Here is a 20,887-nt window from a genome sequence, read left to right as displayed (position 1 = left end):
CCAACTATGGTTCCTTCTTCTTTGTCTCCAATTTGTTAAGTGCCGTGGAGTCAGTTCTGACCTATAGCAACCTTGTATAGGGTTTCCGAGGAGCAGTTGGTGAACTTGAACTCCAATCTTGCAGTTTAAACTGACTTTGCAGTCCAGCACATTAACCCACAGCGCCACACCAGGACTCCGGGTTTCCAATTCGGTTCTGTCAATTATGTAACCAATTCTGCCTGTGTGTCCTTGACCCAGTCACTTAACCTTTCTGGGCCCCATATCTATAATTCATTTAATCGAATTGTTAGAAAACAACCTGTTAGAACTATTTTCAATCCTTACTCTACTACACTATTAACACAATTTGACATAGTTATTATTTCATCTTCCTTGAGACACTTTATCACTTGGCTTCTGGGTCATAACACTTGCCTGGTTTTCTTCTGTTTCATTCATTGCTCCTTTGCTGTTGTCTCTTCTGTCAGCAATCTAATGAGGGGGCTTTAAAAAGTTGTGGGGAAAATGCCATTATCTTTTTAATTCCATTTTTATACAAACTTTTTGAAGCCCCATCATATTAATGCATTCAACACTGAACTCCTGATCTCCAGGTTTGTTACCCCCTGTCTTTCTCATCTGCTAATAACAACTCCATCCTTCTAGTTTCTCACACCAAAACCCATGTCATTGTCTCTGGTTTTTCTCCTTAGCTCTCTCCCCATATCCAACAAGTCAATTAATCTAAAATCTGACCCTCTCCTTCACCACTTTCCTCCCCGTCCAATCACCTTCCTCCTGGATTGCTGCACTACCCTTCTAACTGGACTTCCTGCTCCTCCCACCTCCTCACCTGTTTTCACAGGTCTCTTCTCCACAGAAGCCAGAATAATCCTTTAAAAATATAAATCAGATCACATCACTCCTCTCTTAAGGCCATCCCATGATGACTACCAATTTCATCCTGAGTAGAAATCCCTACCCAGGTCAACCTGTTGACCAATACCTCCTACTATTTCCTCTCCTCAGGACCTTTTACTGGTACATCTAGGTCTGGAATGTTCTCTCAGATATCAGCATGTCTGGCTTCTCATCCCCTTCGGCAATGTTTAACTGTTCCATTTCCCTGAATACCTTATTGAAAATAACAACCACCATCCAAGTTCTCCCTCCTACTGTATCCTATCATTCTCTGCTTATTACCATCAGATACACTACCTATTCTATTCATTTGTTTCCTTTTTATTTCTTCTCATTACAGTATACGCTTCATTGTTATGGTGTTATTATGTGCCATATAGTTGGTTCCGACTCATAGCAACCCTGTACAGGGTTTCCTAGGCTGTAAATCTTTACGGGAGCAGAAAGCCTCATCTTTCTCCCTCAGAACAACTGGTAGTTTTGAACTGCTGACTGTGAGATTAGCAGCTGGATTTGTAACCACCACGCTACCAGAGCTCCTTATATGCTTCATAAGGGCAGACTTTTATCTTTTCGCTGCAGTGTCTCCAGCATTTAGGACACTGAGCCCTGAGTCGATGACAGTACAGAGAGTTCTGGAGCAGATGATGGTGGTGTTACTATGAAGTCATAGCTTCATCAGCCACTCAGAACTGAGCAAGTACTTTGATGAAACTGCTTGTCCAGGAAGCTGGCTCAGCACCCAGGTAGCAAAGGCACTCATGAGTTTAGTGTGCCTGGCCTTCTGCTAGATCAAACTCCAGAGATAGAAAGAAGAAATAAACGTGGTCACTGCTGTAAGAGCTGGTGGTCTAGAAGGAGGTTTCATGTGAAAATAACCCTAGAACAAGGCAGCATGTATTAAAATACCCACCCTTCAGTGCCTTAACACTTCACATTCAGGTGATAACTCTAGAGCCTAGTAGACCAGGGCTTGTACAGTTACTTGGGGGCTATTTCCATGCCAGACATGTTCCCACTCTGGCCTGCTTATCACACCCGAGACACCTTGCCTGGTGTCCAATCTAGTTGGTTCCAAAGTCCCTCCACTGGTTTCCTCCACCCAGCATTGATCTTTAATTACTGTCAATGCGAGACTCCACCCTCTTGTAATCTTGTAATCCTGCTTTCACATACAGGGAGCATGGGGGCAGGGGTGGAATCGATTTAGGAAAGTTGGAGCAGAGTGTAAAGGATCTAAATATTGTTTCCTTAGTTAAAAGAAAAAAAGAATGTGAATATTGTTTCCTTATTATAAGTATTTGTGTATCTCTCTCCTCTACGAGCCTACAGGGCATAGAGCTCAGGGGTTGCATCTACTGCGTTCTCAGATAGTCTCACGGACTTGCCCAGGGTGTGATAGAATGAACACGCAGTGAAGTTTGCTGAACTAGTAAACTGGATGCTGTGAGCACCGATTTAGTATAATCCCATATAAGAAGTTATCGCTGCACCCTCTGTAAGATGCCCCAGTGAGATTCTGTAAGGTTGTTTTACTGAGTTATCATAAAGTAACAAACAACCTTACTAGTAAGAATGAAAACATTGGGGGGGGGGGCGCGGAGGGCAGAAAGGAACCAACTTTTGAAAGGCCAGTTTACATAAATTACAAAAAGAACCCAACCCACTATGTTATACTTTTTCAAAGGTACTTTAATCAAAATTTGATGTCTTTAAACTTCTTGTTAGGTTCTGACTCATAGCAACTCTGTGTCCAAAAGGATGAGCCCCTACCGAGTCCTCCTCCTGCCTCACAATTGTTGCTACGCTGGGGCCCACTGTTGCGGCTGTGATGTCAGTCAATGTCGTTGAGGGTCTTCCTCTTTTTGGCTGACTTTACCAAGCCTGGTGTCCTTCTTCAGGAACTGGTCCCTCCTGATATCATGTCTAAAGTACATTAGACAAAGTCTCACCATTGTCACTTCTGTTAAGTGTCATTGTGTCGATTCTGACTCACAGCAGCCCTGTATAGGGTTTTTGAGGATCAGCTGATGACTTTGAACTGTCAACCTATCAGTTAGCAATTCAGTGCTTACCCTACAGTGTCACACCTAGGACCCTGTTCATCTGGCTTTTTATTGTTGTTAAGTTCTGTTGAGTCCATTCTGATTCACAGCAACCCTGTATAAGGCTTTCTGAGGAGCGATTGGTGAGTTTGAACTACTGACTTTGAAGGTCCAAAGTGTAGTTGAGTCATAGCCACCTGTCTAGAGTTTCCAAGGAGTGACTGGTGAGTTTGAACCACTGACCTTGTGGTTAGCAGTCCAGTGCTTACCTTACCGTGCCACAAGACCTCTATGCGTGTGATTATTATTCCATTCAAGAAGGGGTTGTCTATTTTATGTTAATGAGACAGGATTAATGTAGGGTATGTCTTAAATCAATCTCTTTTGAGATATAAAAGATATTAAGCAAATAAGAGATGCAGAGATAGGGAATACGAAAGCTTGTTGAAAGATGGTCAAAGTGTACTGAAAAGTAAGGAGATTATTTTGAAAAATGATGTATTTGTCTTTTCTAAAAATTGATTTAAATAAATTCTACAGCCAGAGCGCAGGTAACTTTTGACTCACCTTTGTACTGTGGCTTGGGTTAGTTTGCATCCTAGTCCTTGAAAGTAACATCTTTGCTTTTTTTTTTTTTTAAAGAAGTCTTTTACAGCAGATCTGCCCATTCAATATGTCATTTGATGTCTTGACTGCTGCTTCCAATGGTGTTGATTGTGAATCCAAGTAAATGAAATATTTGACAATTTCAATCTTTTCTCTTTTTATTATGATGCTGCTTATTGGTTCAGTTTGAAGAATTTTGTTTTCTTTATGTTGAGGTGTAATTTGTACTGAAGGCTTTAATCTTCATCAATAAGTGCTTCAAGTTCTCTTTAAGCAAACAAGGTTGTGTCATCTGCATTTCACAGATGGTCACCAAGTCTTCCTTCAATCCTGAAGCTGTGTTCTTCATATAGTCCAACTTGTGAACTGTATGCTCAGTATACAGGTTGAATAAGTATAATAAAAGGATACAACTCTGATGGAGTCCTGTTGTGTTGTTGTGGGTTACTGTGCTAGACTGTTAAGTCAGTTTGAACCGTAAGATCAGTGGTTCAAGCTCATCAGCTGCTCTTCAGAAACCCTATACAGGGTCACTATGGGTCAAAACTGACTCCATGGCACTTAACAACAACAACTCTGATGCACACCTCTCCTGAAGGACTACCTGTTGGTTTTTATGTATAGGTTCTGCATGAGTACAATTAAGTATGCTGGGATTCTCATTCTTGGTAATGCTATTGATACTTTGTTATGATCCAAAAATTTAAATTCCATACCTGAAAATTCAGAATTATTGAGAAATGATTACAAAGACATCTTCCATCCCTTATGTTGTTGCTAAGTGCTGTTGAGTTGGTTCCAACTCATAGCCACCCTGTGTCGGGCTCCCCGAGGCTGTTAAATCTTTGCGGGAGCAGCAAGTTTCTGTTTTAAATAAGGGGTTCCCCAAGGTGATCTGGAGTCTTGGTATGGCACTGTGGGTTAATGCACCAGCCTGTAAAGCTGTTTGAACTGCAAGTTTGGTGGTTCAAGCTCACCAAGTGCTCCTTGGAAACCCAACTCGATGGCACTTAATAATAACAAGATTATATAAATTTTAGATAGAAATTTATTTAAGAGAAAGACTGGGGAACTGAGAAACTTAAAGTACTAACTCCTGATTACTACAAATCAAGTTAAATTTATGTGGTGGGTACTTGGGTGTTTGTTACTTAATTCTCAATACTTTGGTCTGTTTGAAGAACTTGTTTATCACATAAATCACACCACACATGCATTTTCATACACAGCAAGATCAATTATCAAAAGACCCATGTTATTATTAATTAGAGGTGCTAAGCCAGCAATAATGATGAAAATACGGGAGGAGTCAACTCTCCTCCTAGATGCCCATTGTCATCATACATAAAACAAGGAAAGGGAATAGATGGTTTGGGCCCCTTCCAGTTACATGTTGTTGTTGAGTGCCATCAAATCAATTCTGACTCATAGTGACCCTGCATAAAGTTTCCAAGGAGTGGCTGATGGGTTTGAACTGCTGACCTCTGGGGGTTAGCAGCCCAGTGCTGATCCTATGGTGTAACATCAGGTCTCTTCCAGTTTTGTGGTCTTATAAAAGCAGAGGAGCCTATTCACATTATCAAAGAGCTCCTCTTTATAAGGATTCTTTACTGCATCTCAAGTATGATTTGGTTTACTCATCTGCTTTCCAAACAACTTTCAGAAAAAATGGTACATAAAGAATAGTTATTATGCTTTGATTGTTAATAAAAGCAATGAACAGTTATTGAGCTAGTGCAATATTTCAGGCGCTGAAAAGTCAATATCCCAGGCACATGTAAAATGCCTTATAGGGAGGATCTGAATTGATCATCCCAATAACCCCAAGAAATAAATACCAAAATATTGTTCCTAAGACATTGAATTTGCCCAAGGCCACAGAATTAGGAATAGGCCACACTAGAATTCAAACTCTCTTTAATTCAGGGCACTTTGCCTAACTCTGTGCCTCCCAGACTGCCAGTGTTAGGAGGGGCTCAATGCTTCTTCCTTAGTAGAATCCTGGTCCCCTGTGCCTCTTTGTCTTCACAAACAGGGCAACCAGTCTGAAAATGGGATAGTTCCTGTGATTTCAACTTAATTTCATGATATAACATGGTGATGCTTTCACTGAGAAATAAATGCTTTTGATCTTCTCCTAGTTGAGTAACAGTGGTTGTCTTTAGTTATTGTCGGTCTCCTGTAAATGATTGGGTGAGCAAAAGAGGGTTCAAATGTGCTTTGAATTTCTAATTTGGGTTTTGTCAGTATGTTTCATTCAAGTATAAGAGCATATATGATAAGACAACATTAATTTGCAACACAAAGGTGAAAAATGCAACAGTATCCAAGAATTTCACTTCTGTATGGTAGTAGTGGTGATGTGCTGTGGAGTCGGTTCCGACTCTTAGCCCAGTGCACATTCCACACCCATGATTGTCACTTTCACAAGAACTGTATGAAATAAGCAAGACAAGAAAGCTTTGCCCACATTGCACAGCCAGACAAAGGGAAGGCCACTAGCTGGTGAGAATCTGGACTCCATGCCCTTTCCACACCATGCCACTCCCATCAGTAAACAAGGACATCTGACCCCATACTTTGTGGCAGAACCAAGAGGACTGGACCACCTAGGCTGTAACCAGAGTGGCTGCCTTTTAAAATGTAAGTCACCCTATTTCTTAGAGTCCTGATGAGATGCTGTAGGATAAGCACTGGACTACTAAACACAGGGCCAGTGGTTCAAACCCACCATCTCCTTGGAAACCCTATACAGGGTCCCTATGAGTCAGAACTGACTCAACAGCATGTAACAACAACATTCTTAGAGGATGAGGACCTAGCTCTAGCCATTTGCCCCCTTCTCACACCTGTGCAGGGTGATAAAGAAAGTAGAATTAGCCTGCAGCTGTGGTTCAACCAGATAAACCTTTTAGGCGGGAAGTCAAGTGACAAGTGAACTTGTGTGTGTATGTATGTTTAAGTGTTAGTTACTTTTGATATTTTTTTAAAAGCTCGTGGGCTGCTTGTGGAAGTCAGAGTAAATAGCAGGAAGGTCTTGCAGGAAGATGGATCGAGGAAAGCATCAATCTCACAGGAAGCCCCGTCAGACACATGATCCGCATCAAGAGAACCGCACTCCAGGTAATGAGTGTACCTTAAGAGGGTGGCTATAGGGAAAAATTGACGTTATGATTACTGTTGCCTGTTCTTTATGAATCTAGCCAGAAAAAAAAATATATATAATTGAGTAAATTCGTTAACTTTAGGTGGGAAGAACTGGGATTGTGTAACTTCCTGAGGGACTTTCTATCACTAAGATTCTAATAAGCCAGAGAAGCACAAGGTAGTAATAAATAAATGGTTAATCATAAGTGTATTAAAACAAAAGATAATGGAAGTACCCCACACTTGATGCTTATGATAAAACAAATACACCCATATGCTCCCATGGTAGCATAAATTTGGCATAACTTTTGGAAAGAGATGTGGCAATGAGTAGCAAGAATGATAATAGTGCTTACTTTTTTGACTCATAAATTCCACTCCTTGGATCTATCCTAGAACAGCATTTATCAAAATGTTTTGCAGAATCCTAGGCCTTGAAATGCTAAGAAAGCACTTTCGAACTTTTTGGGCCATGCTGATGAACCCTATATACCCCTACTTAGAATAAAATGTTGAAATATACAGAATTAAATACATAGAAATGTCTACTTGGGCAGCACATAGGCTAAAATTGGCATGGTATAGAGAAGATTAGAATGTCCCTGGTACAAGGATGACATACAAATTCATGAAGCATTCTATATTTTTTCTCATTAAAATGTAACTTTGAAATACCATTTTTCAGTAAATGATGAAAAACGTAAGGCATAAGCCTGAATCAGAACCAGAATGCTGTGTCTCGTTAGCTACATACATCTCTATACTGCTGCGTGGAACTCTTATGAACACTACAGAAGACACATTTGGGGGAAAGATTAAATACATAGGATTACAAAGGAAGACAAGTACATTAGAATAAAGTTATCAAAAAGCTTGTGATACAGTAACAGCTGTCTTTATAGATATATTGCTGTTGTTGTTATTGTTAAATGCCATCGAGTTGGTTCTGACTCTTAGCGACTCTGTATAGGGTTTCCAGGGAGTGACTGGTGACTTTGAACTGCTGACCTTGTGGTTCAAAGTGACCTTATGGTCGAGTGCTTATCTAATAGCACCACACCAGGACTCAAGATTCAGTGCTGGGTCGAGTGACCATAGGAGTGATGTGCATAAATGATATTTTGAGGTATCTGCAACAACTATAATGTGATAGGAAGATCAAGTCTGTGACTTCATTTGGTGACAAAGTCACATGTGCTGCTAAAACCAACATAGTTTGTTGCCTATGTTCATAATCAAAGGAGATGGTCGTTTTAATTAAAGATTGGTAAAAATTGAGGTATAATTTTTTTTCCCATCGAAGTTCATCATTAGGAACCCCTGTCCCAAGAATAGGAATCCTTTGGTGATGCAAATGATTAATGTGTCAATGTAAGGTTGTAAGCTTGGGTCCAGAGGAAGAAAGGCCTGGTGATCTCCTGAAAAGCCAGCCATTGAAACCCACGGGTGTAGTTCTAGTCTGATACATGGGGTCCCATCCATTGGAGCGAGCTCAATGGTATCTGGTGGGGTGTCCTAAAAATAAAGGGCGCCCTGGTTGTGCTGCATGCCCTTTCTTCTTCTGGGGCCACAGTGCAGATTTACAGAGTAAAGGTTCACGTAATTCTACGTCAAAGACCCAGTAACTTTCCTCAAACCTGCATGACAACAAAACCTTTTTCGAAAATAACTTTTAATATTTTAAAGAACTTGGAAAAATACTAAGGAAACAACCCAAAAGAAAGAAAAAGTTATATACCTGAATATGCTTCTTACAGTTTGACCTACCATAGCAGAAAACATCTGGCATATTATTTTTAACAACCTAACTGCTGGTGGAGTCTAGGTGTGGTTCATACCAGTCAAACGGTCGAGTCAGTCCAACTCATATTGATGCTTTATAGGATTTACAAGGAGTGCCTGGTGGGTTTAAACTGCTGACCTACTGGTTAGAAGTCCAGTGCTTATTCTACAGACTCACACCAGTCAAATGTTTAGGTAAATGATAATACATCAACTTGATTAAGTATCATGTAGTCATTTAAAAAGGAACCCTGGTAGTGTAGTGGATTATATGATGGGCTGCTAGCTGCAGGGTCAGCCAGTTCAAATCCACCAGCTGCCCTTCAGGGAAAAATGAAGCTTTCTGCTTCCATAAAGATTGATGGCCTCGGAAACCCTTTACAGCAGGGGTGAGGGACCTTTTTTCTGTCAAAATTTAGAACATCATTGGCAGGCTATACAAAATTATCACCTTAAAATTAGCATGTTATATTTGGTCAAATGTTTAATTAGCTCACTCCTAATGTGATGGCTGCAAAGTTGTTTGAACTGTAAGGTCGGTGGTTCAAACTTACCAGATGCTCCTTGGAAACCCTATACAGGGCCACTATGGGTTGACTCGAGGGCACTTAACAACAACAACAACAACAATGTGATGGCCAAGGAGCTCTGGTAGTGTAGTGGTTACAAGTTGGGCTACTAACCTCACGGTCAGCAGTTCAAAACTAACGGCAGTTCCGCAGGAGAAAGATGAGGCTTTCTGCTCTCATAAAGATTTACAGCCTTGGAAATTCTGTGCAGGGTCGCTATGAGTTGGAACCGACTCCACAGCACACTATGACCACCACCACCAATGTGATGGCTGGAGTCTGGGTGTGGTGCTGTGGGTTAATGTGCTGGACTACAAAGTCAGTTTGAACCACAAGGTCAGATACCAGCTGCTCCTCGGAAACCCTATACAGGGTTACTATAGGTTGGAACCGACTTGATGGCACATAACAACAATAAATATGGCCTTTGGACCAGATGTTCCCCACCCGTGTTATACAGAATCACCACCACTACTAATAGTCATTAAAATTGTAATTATAAAGACTATACTATAGAAAATATTTGATATGATGTTAGGTTTGTGGTTGTTAAGTGCCATCAAATCAGTTCCAGCTCATAGCAACCCACCTGTGTAGGGTTTCCAAGGAGTAACTGGTGGGTTTGAACTATTGATTTTGTGGTTAGCAGTCCAGTGCTTATCCTATACTGCCACATCAGTACTCCAGTAAGAGGTTTAAAGGTGGGATTGTTGTTGCTAAATACCTTCAAGTCACATCCCATTCAGAGCCCCTGTATAGGGTTTCTGAGGAGAAGCTTGTGGGTTTGAACCTTGGACCTCATGGTTAGCAGTCCAGTGCTTATCCTACAGCACCACACTAGGATTCCATCTTTTACTGATACGTGCTATAATTCATTACTTTTTCCTATAACTTTCATTTTGGTCCTACAGAAATCGTTGGAACATGGAGCTTGCGAAATCGGGAACAACTCAAAAAAAGAAAAGCTGAAGTACAAGAAAAACAGACTTCACAGTGGCTATTTGGGTATGGTATCACTGCAAGGGAAAGGAACCAGTATTTACTGATTCTATACTACATGCCATATAGACTAGGTTTCCTACAGTCTCCATGGAAATCAGGCACTGCAATCTCTATTTTACTTCAAAGTGAAACTGAGTCTCCAATGGGTGAAATTTCCTGTCTCAGGTCACATAGCTAGTTAAATGGGGGGAACTGAATTGTATCCCTGGTCTTTTTAAATTAAACTCTAGGTAATTGATTTATGTTTTTGAGAAGCATAGTGTTCAGCTACTCTGGTCATAGAAACGTGTAAGCATCGTGCTGTTGGGAGTGGAGGACATCATTGAGGGTTCTGTAAGTGTTCTTTTGTTGTTGTTAAGTGTGGTGGAGTTCTGACTCATAGTGACCTTGTGTAGGATTTCTGAGAGGTGTCGATGGGTTTGAACCACCAGCCTTATGGTAAGCAGTGCAGCACTTATCCTACAGCGCCGCATCAGGACTCCGGTCTTTCTATTTGTAACTTCCTTATTATATGAGTGTGATAAACTCTCCATGGAGAAAGCCAAAACAATGTCTGTAAATGAGTGACAGGAGAATTGGGGAGCCCTAAATTTCCCATCTGTCCCCCATATGTAATCTCAGGGAGGGAGTACAGAATATGAGTATAAATCCAGCAGGCACCTAATTACATCCATTTAGAGTATGAAACTGAAAACAGTGGCTTGCTTGAAGATAGAAAAGGGAGCTGAAGGAGTCAAAAGTGCAGCTTCCATCTGAGCCAGGGTTTCTCAACCTCTTCATTGTGGGCACTGTAATTTTTTGTTGTGGGGGACCATCCTGTGCATTGTTGTTTAGCAATGTCTCTGGCTTCTACTCTCTTAATTGCCACTATGCCCTCCAGTTGTGGCAATTAAAGGTGTCCAGACATTGGCAAATATCCCCTAGGGGGCAAAATCATCTCAGGGGTTCTGCCCGCTGTGAATTGAAGACCATCTGTAAAGCTTTAACAAAGTGCTCCGCACTAACGCATTTTTCTACACCACCAGTTAGCTCCATAAACTCAATGTCATAAAGCTGATTCCAACTCAGAGTAGAACCGAACCATAGGGTTTCCAAGGCTGTAAATCTTTATGGAAGTAGGCAGCCACATCTTCCTCCTGTAGAGCAGCTGGTGGGTTTGAACTGCCAACCTTTGGTTAGCAGTCAGACACTTAACCACTGTGCTACCATGGTTCCTTTAGCTCACATATGATTGACAAATAGGAGAAAGATGTCAGTATAATGTGGTAGTGATGTTGGCTCATGAGTTTTCCTAATCAAGGGGAGCAGCCAGAATAGGAGAAGAGAATTAAAAGCTTCAACAGGAAAGAAAAAGGCTGTCAGCATGGCTTACAGTGTGTAAATAAGCAAGATCCTTTTCTTGGTGCTTTATGCAAATTGAAAATGAATGTCTGCGTCCAGAGCTTCCTCTCCAGAGAGACTCAGTGCTGCCGCCTTGTACAGCTGTCTGCATGTGGCAAGCTGTACTTCCTCCTATGCCCAGCTAACAGTCGCTCCACGGACTCAGAGCACCACTCTTGTTTGCACGCTTTCAGCATCTATTGCTTTTGTGTATTTTTCCTATCCTCTGAAGCAGCCTCCAGTCATTCTTACCTGGCTGTACTATCCAAGTTATCTCTGTCCGAATCAACAATTGTTTTCTGTTAGTATAAAAAAGTTGCACAGCTTTTGAGTCCTTTGCCCCAACCATATCTTCCCCTCCCCATAACTACTGTTAATTAGACAGTTCATGATTTTGCAAAATGTGAGGTTTGTTTTTTTTTTTTTTAGGAATTGCATATATCATGTTAGAACAGAAAATCCTATACTGTGGCCCTGTGGCAGGTGACTATTTTGAAGATTATCCAATTAGTTCCCCTAATTCCATACCCACCAAGTAACCTAGAATCATTGCCGGGTTTCCCATACTTGCCTACAGGGAAAAGGTGCTTTAATTTTCCATCCCAAGTATTTCTTCTGGGTAACTTTGTATTTCTCACTGTGAATTTAAACATTGGGCTTTCGTTTGCATTCAGTCTCTTTGAGCCTGCCTGATGTGCTAAGCCCCTGGGAAATGGAGCTAGGCCCAATGTACTGACAGAATCGGGGTTCTGAACTTGCTGGGCTGAGGGGACAATACTGAGACATTCACCAAGGGAGATAATGCCTTGGAGAAGAGCCTCTTGGCAGCTGGCTACTTTTGCTTTGGTGACTCACCTCTATACTACTGAGGATTGTACACTTACTTCTCACTTATTGACAGTCTGGTCCAACATTTTGTATTAATGACTACAGTTAAGAAGCTACCACCCAACTATTGTGCACATTCCCAATGTAAGTCTGGCAGTAAGTAATGCATGCCAAGGTGTAAGGTGAGAGTAGCGCTGGCTGTGTCCATTTGGCTGGGCCATGATTCTCAGTGGTTTGTTGCCTATGTGATGATGTAATTTGACAACTACTCAATGATGCAGTCATTATCCGTTTTGTGATCTGATGAGATCATCCTCCTTTTTTCAAATAACATCGATTTTCACGTAACAACCTGGTCTTTGGAACCTAACCATTTTGATGAGTGAGGAGAAGGTGATCTCCTCTTTTCTTACGACTACACACTGTATACAATGGAAGCTTAGTCCCAGAGGAAAAGTAGTAATTATGCTGCTAAAGCTTGGGTGACTAGATTCAAACTCTGGCTCCCCAACTTCCTCTGCTTCAGTTTTGTCACCTTCAAAATGCAAATAACAACACTATCCACGTTAGAGGTTTATGTGAAGATTATATGAGAAAGCAGCAGTAAATAATTGTAACAATCCCTGGCACATAGGAACACTGTGCTTCCTTTTACTATCGTCGTCGTTGTTGGGTGCTGTTGAGTTGGTTTTGATTCATAGCAACCCTGTTCACAAAAGAAGGAAACACTGCCCAGTCCTATGCCATCCTCACAATGGTTCCTATGCTTGCCAGTCTATCTCATTGGGGGTCTTCCTCTTGTTCGCTGACCCTTCACCTTACAAGTATAATATCCTTCTCCAGGGACTGGTCCCTCCTGATAATATGTCCCAGTTATAAGAGACAAAGTCTTGCCATCCTGACTTCTAAGGAGCATTCTGGCTGTACTTTCTCCAACACAGATTTGCCTGTTCTTCTGGCAGTCCATGGTTCTCTCAATATTCCTCTCCAACACTGTAGCTCAAATGCATCAATTCTTCTATCATGTCTACCTTATTCATTGCCCAAATTTCACATGCATCTGAGGCAATTGGAAATGCCATGGCTTGAATCACCTTAGTTCTCAGATTGATACCTTTGCTCTTGAACACTTAAAAATCTGCAGTCTTGTCTTGTGCAGCAGATTTGCCTATTGTAATATGTCATTTGATTTCTTGACTGCTGTTTCCATAAGCGTTCATTGTGGATCCAAGAAAAATGAAGTCTTGTTGTTGTTGTTAGGTGGTATTCATAGCAACCCTATGCACAACAGATTGAAACACTGCCTGGTCCTGGGTCAACATCACAATTGTGCCATGCTTGAGCCCATTGATGCTTCCACTTGGCCAATCCATCTCACTGGGGGGTCTTCCTCTTTTTCTCTGACCCTCCACCTTACCAAACATGATATCCTTCTCCAGCAACTGGTCCCTCCTGACAATGTGTCTGAAGTATGAAATATTCCATTTATCATGATGTTATTTATTGGTCCATTTTTCATTTGGATAATTCACTCATGTAAATTGTTAAATTTAACTCTTTGAACAATCGTATGATGCTGGGCAGATATTTCCTCCATTTTACATATGAGGAAACTAAGTCTAAGTGACTTGCTGACAATTAGGTAGTTAATAGGTGTCAGAGCACAGTCTAAAGTCTAAGCCACATGCATGTGTGTCTATCTCTCAAAAAGCTAACAGGGAAGACATGTACATTGTATTGCTCAGATTCCCTTATCTAGAGATCTCCATTAAAATGGGTTGAGACTTAGTATCTAAAATACATTTCCTGAAGAGTTCAGGTCTACCATTGTTTTGTTTTGTTTTAGTCTGACAATAAAAACTAGGATTCATCTTGTTGCCATGGTTGCTCAGAGTTATAAGATATTGAGGTGCCATAACCATCCTCCACCTCCTTCTGTATGATTTTGATATTTATTTTTAACTGTCCTAATATGGAGTCCTGGTATGGTGCTGTAGGATAAGCAGTGGACTGCTAACTGCAAGATTGCTGGTTCAAACCCACCAGCCGCTCCCGGGAAACCCTATACAGAGTTGTTATGAGTTGAAACTGACTTGACAGCATTTAACAACAGATAACACACACAGACACACACATATATATGGAGTCCTCCTATGGCATTGTAAGATAAGCACTGGACCGCAAGATAAGATTGAATTGCAAGGTCAGTGGTTAAAACCCTCCTTGGAAACCCTATACAGAACCAACTCAGCAGCACTTAACAACAATAACACACACACACACTTTTTGCTATTGAGGTAATCTTTTTTTAAATTCTCTATTGAACATTTTAAGCATACACAAAATTAGTACAGGGTTATTGTGAAGTGCCGTTGAGTCGGTGCCTACGCATAGCGACCCTGTATAGGGTTTCTGAGGAGCAACTGGTGAGCTTGAACCGCCGACCTTGCAGTTCAAACGGCTTTGCAGTCTGGAGCATTAACCCACAGCACCACACCAGGACTCCTAGTACAGTGTAGACATATTTTTTAAAAACGTGTAAGAATCTATGAGCACTATAAGGATCTAGAAAGTATTCCTCACCTTAAGCAGGCTCCTCATAACAAAGTCGCTAGGAGTGCTGGGCAGGAAGAGCCTTGCAGCCAGGTAGCGGGTTAGAGAAGGCTCGCAGGAGCAGGTTGCATGGAGCAGAATTTTAATAGGCTTTAAAAAATGATGAAATGCTTAATTATAGTATCTACCTCCCCCCCTTGAGCCCATCTGTATTAACCATCTATATTTGGTTATATTTATAGTGCCTAATACGCTCCCACTTGGAGCTCTGGTAGCTTAGTGGTTACGAATTGGGCTTCAAACCTTCAGGTCAGCAGTTCGAAACTACCAGCTGCTCCATGGGAGAAAAGATGAGGCTTTCTGCTCCTGTAAAGATTTGCAGCCTCGGAAACCCTGTACAGGGTCGCTATGAGTTGAAACTGACTCCATGGCACACAACAACAACAACACACTCTCACTGGCTGCAATTCCCATACATATCCTTTCATGTTTTAGCTCCATCATCTAGCTATTAATGAGGAAGAGGTATGATATGACTGCTCAGGCCTTTGTATAGGCTTCTTAACCTAAAGAGAAGTGTTTGCAGCTTTTGACACAGTGTAAAGCACACATGATTGATATATACGATAGTTCATTGGAGTCCGACTGCTAACTAGAAGGTTGGCAGTTCAAACCCACCAGTTGCTCTTTGTAAACCCTATAAAGGGTCGCTGAGTTTGAACCAACTTGGCAGCACTTAATAACATAGAGAATCAGAAATCTTTACATGAGACTGGGTAAAAGATAAACAAGCTATATGCTTCATCTACCTGTAGGCTGCACAAACAGGCGTCATGCCTGGGGGTGTCTGCAGCTTTGTAGATCTAGAAACTCTTGATTTTTAACAATTGACCCAGTGGATAATGGGCTAACTCACACAGATTAAACCTAAAGAGATTAGTGTATAAACCCAGAATGCTGGTTTATTTTAAAAATAATAAATTTTACTAGCTGTTGAAAATATACACAGCAAAATATATACCAATTGAACAGGTTTTATATGTACATGCTGAATACATGTGCAATTAAGTGACATTCTTCAAGTTATGCAACATTCTTACCTTTCTTTTCCAAATTGTTTCTTAACATAAACTCACTATCCCCTAAGCTTCCTGTAGAATATTAATCTATTTATAACAAAAACTATAATTTTCCACAACTAAACTTTAATTGGAGTCCTGGTATGGTGCTGTAGGATAAGCACTCGACTGCAAGGTCAGTTTGAATCTCAAGGTTGGCGGTTCAAATCTACCAGCTGCTCCTCAGAAACCCTATAAAGGGTCACTATGAGTTGGAATCAACTTGACAACAACTATAAGTTTTAACTATATGCTATCAAAAACACAAGGTTGGCGGCTCAAACCCACTAGCTGCTCTTTGGAAACCCTACACATGGTCTCTATGAGTCAGAACTGATTTGATGGCACTTAACACAGCAACAACAATAAAACACACACACACACACACACACACACCAAGAAGTTTCCTGGTCAGCAAAGCGTCAGAGCCAAAAAGTCCCAAAGGGACATTTTCTCTGCTAACCGCTGAGAACATCTAGTGATGTTTTCTTCATTTTACAAATAAGGAGATTGAACCCAAGAGATCCAGTAACATGTTCAAGGTCATGCAACAAGGCAGTGGGAAGCCTAGGTCTGCTATTAGTAAGTGTTGTTTGAATTCTGTATCTCTGTTGTTGACACTAATTCTGATCTCTCTCCACAGAGAACAGAAGAAAGGCAAGCGGCAGAGAACAGAAAAAGAAAATGAAAGAGATAGAAAAAGACAACGAGCGACAAAGCTAAAGATGAAGCCTGAGCCACAAGTAGAAAAAGAAAGGATGGTGAAAGCACTGACTTCTACAAAGCAAGAAACGGATCCTCCTGGGTGTGTAACCAAAGCCTTCACTCCTGGAGCCACTCAAGAAAAAGCAGTGGCTAAGGAATGCATACCTGAAATATGTCAAGACAACATTATACATCAAGAAAATTGTTCTGAGTACCAAGAAATAGGGGCACAAAGTCACCCTTCTGAAGCATGTCAAGATACGGTGGAACCTGAAGACGATGCTCCTAAAACATGCCAAGAAATAGCTGTACTTCAAGACCCTCCTTCCAGAATGTACCAATATATGCCAGAACCCGAAGAAGACATCTCTCCTAAAACGTGCCCAGAAATAGCTGTATTTCAAGACCCTCCTTCCAGAATGTGCCAAGATGTGGCAGAACCTGAAGACATCTGTTGTCCTAAAACATGCCAAGAAGTAGCTGTACTTCAAGACCCTCCTTCCAAAATGTACCAAGATATGGCAGAACCTGAAGTCTCTCCTAAAACATGCCAAGAAATAGCTGTATTTCAAGATCCTCCTTCCAAAATGTACCAAGATATCGCAGAACCTGAAGATGTCTCTTTTAAAACATGCCAAGAAATAGCTGTGTTTCAAGACCCTCCTTCTAGAAGGTACCAAAATATGGCAGAACCTGAAGATCTCTCTCCTAAAATGTGCCAAAAAATAGCGGTACTTCAAGAACATCCTTCCAGAATCTACCAAGATATGGCAGAACCTGAAGACATCTCTCCTAAAATGGGCCAAGAAGTAGTGGTACTTCAAGACCATCCTTCCAGAATGTATGAAGATATGATTGAACCTGAAGACCTTTCTTCTAAAACATGCCAAGGAACAGCTGTGCCTATAGCCATTCCTTCTAAAACATCTGAAAATACAGCTGGCCTGGAAGGATGCTCTCCTGAAATATACCCTAAACCAGATGTGCCTAAAGACTACCCTCTTGAAACAGACAAAAAACCAGTGGAACCCAAAGAATGGAATTCTGAACCAGACCAAGGAACAGCTGAGACTAAAAGTGTGTTTCCTAAAACACACGCTATTGCCATGCCTAAAGACCTTTCTACAAAAACATGCCAAGAAACAAAGGAACCTGAATACTTCTCTCATAAAACATACCAAGAAATGATTGTGCCTAAAGTCACCTCTCCTAAAATGATCCAAAAAACATCCGAGCCTGAAGAATATTCTCCTGAAATACACCAAGAAACACCTGAGCCTGAAGAATATTCACCTGAAGTATACCAAGAAACAGCTAGAGCTGAAGAACATTTACCTGAAATGTATCAAGAAACATCTGGGCCTGAAGACCTCTCTACTAAGACATGTACAAATAAAGACGGGCCTAAAGAATGCTTCCTAGTACCATACCAGGAAACAGGTGAACCTGAAGGCCAGGATCTTAGAGCACACCAGGAAGATGCTAAGGAGGTTTACACTTTTCCTCCAGGTAGGGGCTGTGTGTTGAAGACAAGACAGTGACAGACCACTTAATATGGTGTTCCCCATTTACAAGGGGGCTTCAAAATGTTCATGGAGAAATGAGATGAAAAGATGATGGAATTTTTCCATGAATTTTTGAAGCCCCTTCATATATCACAGTACCGACATAGGTAGATTCCTACCAGAGTGGTGATTTTCAATCTTTTTTGACAACCTCAGGCTATTCCCAGTTATCTCAATGTTGTTGTTAAGTGCCGTCGAGTGGGTTCTGACCCATAGCGATCCTGAACAGTGTTTCCGAGGCTGTAAATATTTACAGGAGCAGAAAGCCTCATCTTTTTCCTGTGGAGCAGCTGGTAGTTTCGAACTGCTGACCTTGCGGTTCACAGCCTGATTCGTAATCACTATGCTACCAGAGCTCCTTATAGTAACTCTAAATAGGGTTTTTAAGAAGCAGCTAGTGGGTTTGAACTGCTGATCTTGTGGTGCAAAGTACAGTGCTGATCCTACAGCGCCACACCAGGGATTCCTTTTAAACATTAATGATATTTTAATGCTTGTACCTTTAATCTATCTAAAATTTGTTTTGTGCATGCTGTGAGATAGTTTTTTCTCCAATTGTCCCAATACTATTTATTGAACCTATTTAAATCTATTTATTTGATATTACAGAAATGAAAGAAAAACCCAAAGCAGAAGAACCAGAAATACCAGCAAATCTGAACAGTCCTCCAAAAGGTCGTCCTGAGAAAGACATCATCTATAGCTATGTTTTATATTAATGACGCTCAACCATACTAGTTATCCTCCAGGGGAATATACATCTCTACAACATTCATTAATATCTCAATTTAGTCTTTTTTTTTTTTTCTATAGACCACATTTAAAAAGAGAGAAGCAACATTTATCTTTAGACTCTGTTACATAGCCAATATCCATGTGTGTGTGTGTGTGTGTGTGTGTGTGTGTGTGTGTGTGTGTGTGTGTGGCATTGGTGAGAAGAGGCAAAGAAAAAGGGAAGGGAAGGGCTGAATAATGCCCCCCCTCCCACAAAGCAAACAAATATTTCTTTGTTTAAGTTTTAATGGCAGAAAAGTGATTAATTCTGAACACTTAAAATGTTTTGGAAGTGACGCGTATATACTTTCCTTATAAACGTTGTTCAATTATTATTGTAACAACAGCATCACATTTTATTCAGGCTTTAGTCAGCTTAGTTTATCTTAATGATTCGTATCATTCTGGTATATCTTTAAAGATTTCTAAGAGTGATGGGTGTAGTTTACTTTTATATTTGAATTTTATATTTTTATTGTTTAAATATTCTATTTGTGCACAAATGTACATTAAATAACTATTACCTACTTAATTGTGTGTGTGGCATCATGTCTGTCACTCTGGAGGTGGTGGTTGTTGTTTAAGTGCCACTGAATTGGTTCTGACCCACAGTGACCCTGTATAGGGTTTCCGAGGAGTGGCCAGTGAGCTTGAACCATTGACCTTGCAGTTCAAACTGACCTTGCAGTCCAGTGCATTAACCCACAGTGTCACACTAGGACTTAGAAGACCTCTAATACACAGTCCCTGCCCAAGAGGAACAGAGTCTAGTCTCCTGGGGTAATAAAAAGGAAATGAAATAATTACGAAGGAACACAGTAAATGCCAACTCTTCTTTCAATAATAGAAACAATAAAGGAAATGTTCACTTTTTGCTGGAGTGGCCGGAAAAGGGTTGTCTTGAAATAAGGAGAGGGAGGATTCATGAAGATGAGGAAAAGGCGGCATTACTGTATGCATGCTGGAAGGGACAGTTACAGACTTGGTCAGGAGGACTGCATGAAAGTTACCCTCGTACTTGCAGGGTTCATAGGGAATAGTAGGCTAACCTACTAACAATTTGCTGTTACCAGACAGATGGCAGATAATTTTGCATATCCAACTAAGGAGTACATCACTCACTTGCTAGGTAATGAGGAAATAAGTAAGACTTTTGAATAATGGAGTGAGGGGTTTAGTATTTTAAGAATATTTATTTGGTGGTATGGTCAGAATGGCAGTCCTGCTGTGGTACTATGGGACCCACTAGACCTCAAGGTCGGTTTGAACTACAAGATTGGAGGTCCAAACTCACCAGACACTCCTTGGAAACCCTATACAGTGTTATGAGTTGGAATTGACTCAATGGCACTTAACAACAACATGGTTAGAATAAACTGGAAATTACATAAAACTAAGGTCCTATAAAGGAGCTCTGGTGGCGTAGTGGTTACGAATTGAACTGCTAACCTCATGAGCAGTAGTTTGAAACTACCAGCTGTCCTGCAGGAGAAAGATGAGGCTTTCTGCTCCCATAAAGATTTACAGCAAGGTTGGCAGTTCAAATTCACCAGCCATTCCTTGGAAATCCTATACAGGGTTGCTATGAGTCGGAACCGACTCCACAACACATAAGCACCACCAAGGTCCTATAGGAACTATTCTGCATGGGGAGATACTTGAAAATCTTTCTGATATTTTTGGGAGTTGTTGTTAAGTGCCATAGAGTCAGTTCAGATTCATAGCGACCCTGTATAGGATTTCCAAGGAATGGCTGGTGAATTTGAACTGCCAACCTTGTTCAAAGCGACCTTGCAGTCCATTTCTTTATCCCATAGCACCAGAAGTAGAGGTTGTAGTTGCTTTTTTACTTTCTTTCCATTTCCTTATGGTTTTTTTTTTTTTTTTAAATTCTAATTAAAAGGATACTT

At 40.9% G+C, this 20,887-nt stretch overlaps 1 protein-coding gene across 1 annotated transcript; it reads left to right on the top strand.

The window, feature by feature from the left end:
• The first annotated feature begins 6,601 nt into the window (after window positions 1-6,601).
• Window positions 6,602-18,922, top strand: HEMGN (hemogen). The gene is made up of 5 exons (XM_006863143.1): window positions 6,602-6,677; window positions 9,964-10,057; window positions 16,577-16,891; window positions 17,315-18,147; window positions 18,813-18,922. Exons 1-5 carry the CDS (start codon window positions 6,602-6,604, stop codon window positions 18,920-18,922), a joined length of 1,428 nt encoding a protein of 475 aa, XP_006863205.1.
• Window positions 18,923-20,887: the final 1,965 nt, after the last annotated feature.

The sequence above is a fragment of the Chrysochloris asiatica genome, unplaced genomic scaffold (genome assembly GCF_000296735.1).
Source record: "Chrysochloris asiatica unplaced genomic scaffold, ChrAsi1.0 scaffold00053, whole genome shotgun sequence".
NCBI classification, from domain to species: domain Eukaryota; kingdom Metazoa; phylum Chordata; class Mammalia; order Afrosoricida; family Chrysochloridae; genus Chrysochloris; species Chrysochloris asiatica.
This window is presented reverse-complemented; position numbering and strand designations above follow the sequence as displayed.

What these genes read in the sequence shown, in the direction of transcription:
- HEMGN (XM_006863143.1), top strand. Translation starts at nt 6,602, where the DNA reads ATGGATCGAGGAAAGCATCAATCTCACAGGAAGCCCCGTCAGACACAT. An exon ending in ACTTCACAGTGGCTATTTGG is followed by an intron (nt 10,058 to 16,576) that starts GTATGGTATCAC and finishes CTCTCTCCACAG; the next exon opens with AGAACAGAAGAAAGGCAAGC. An exon ending in AGTCACCCTTCTGAAGCATG is followed by an intron (nt 16,892 to 17,314) that starts TCAAGATACGGT and finishes TTCTAGAAGGTA; the next exon opens with CCAAAATATGGCAGAACCTG.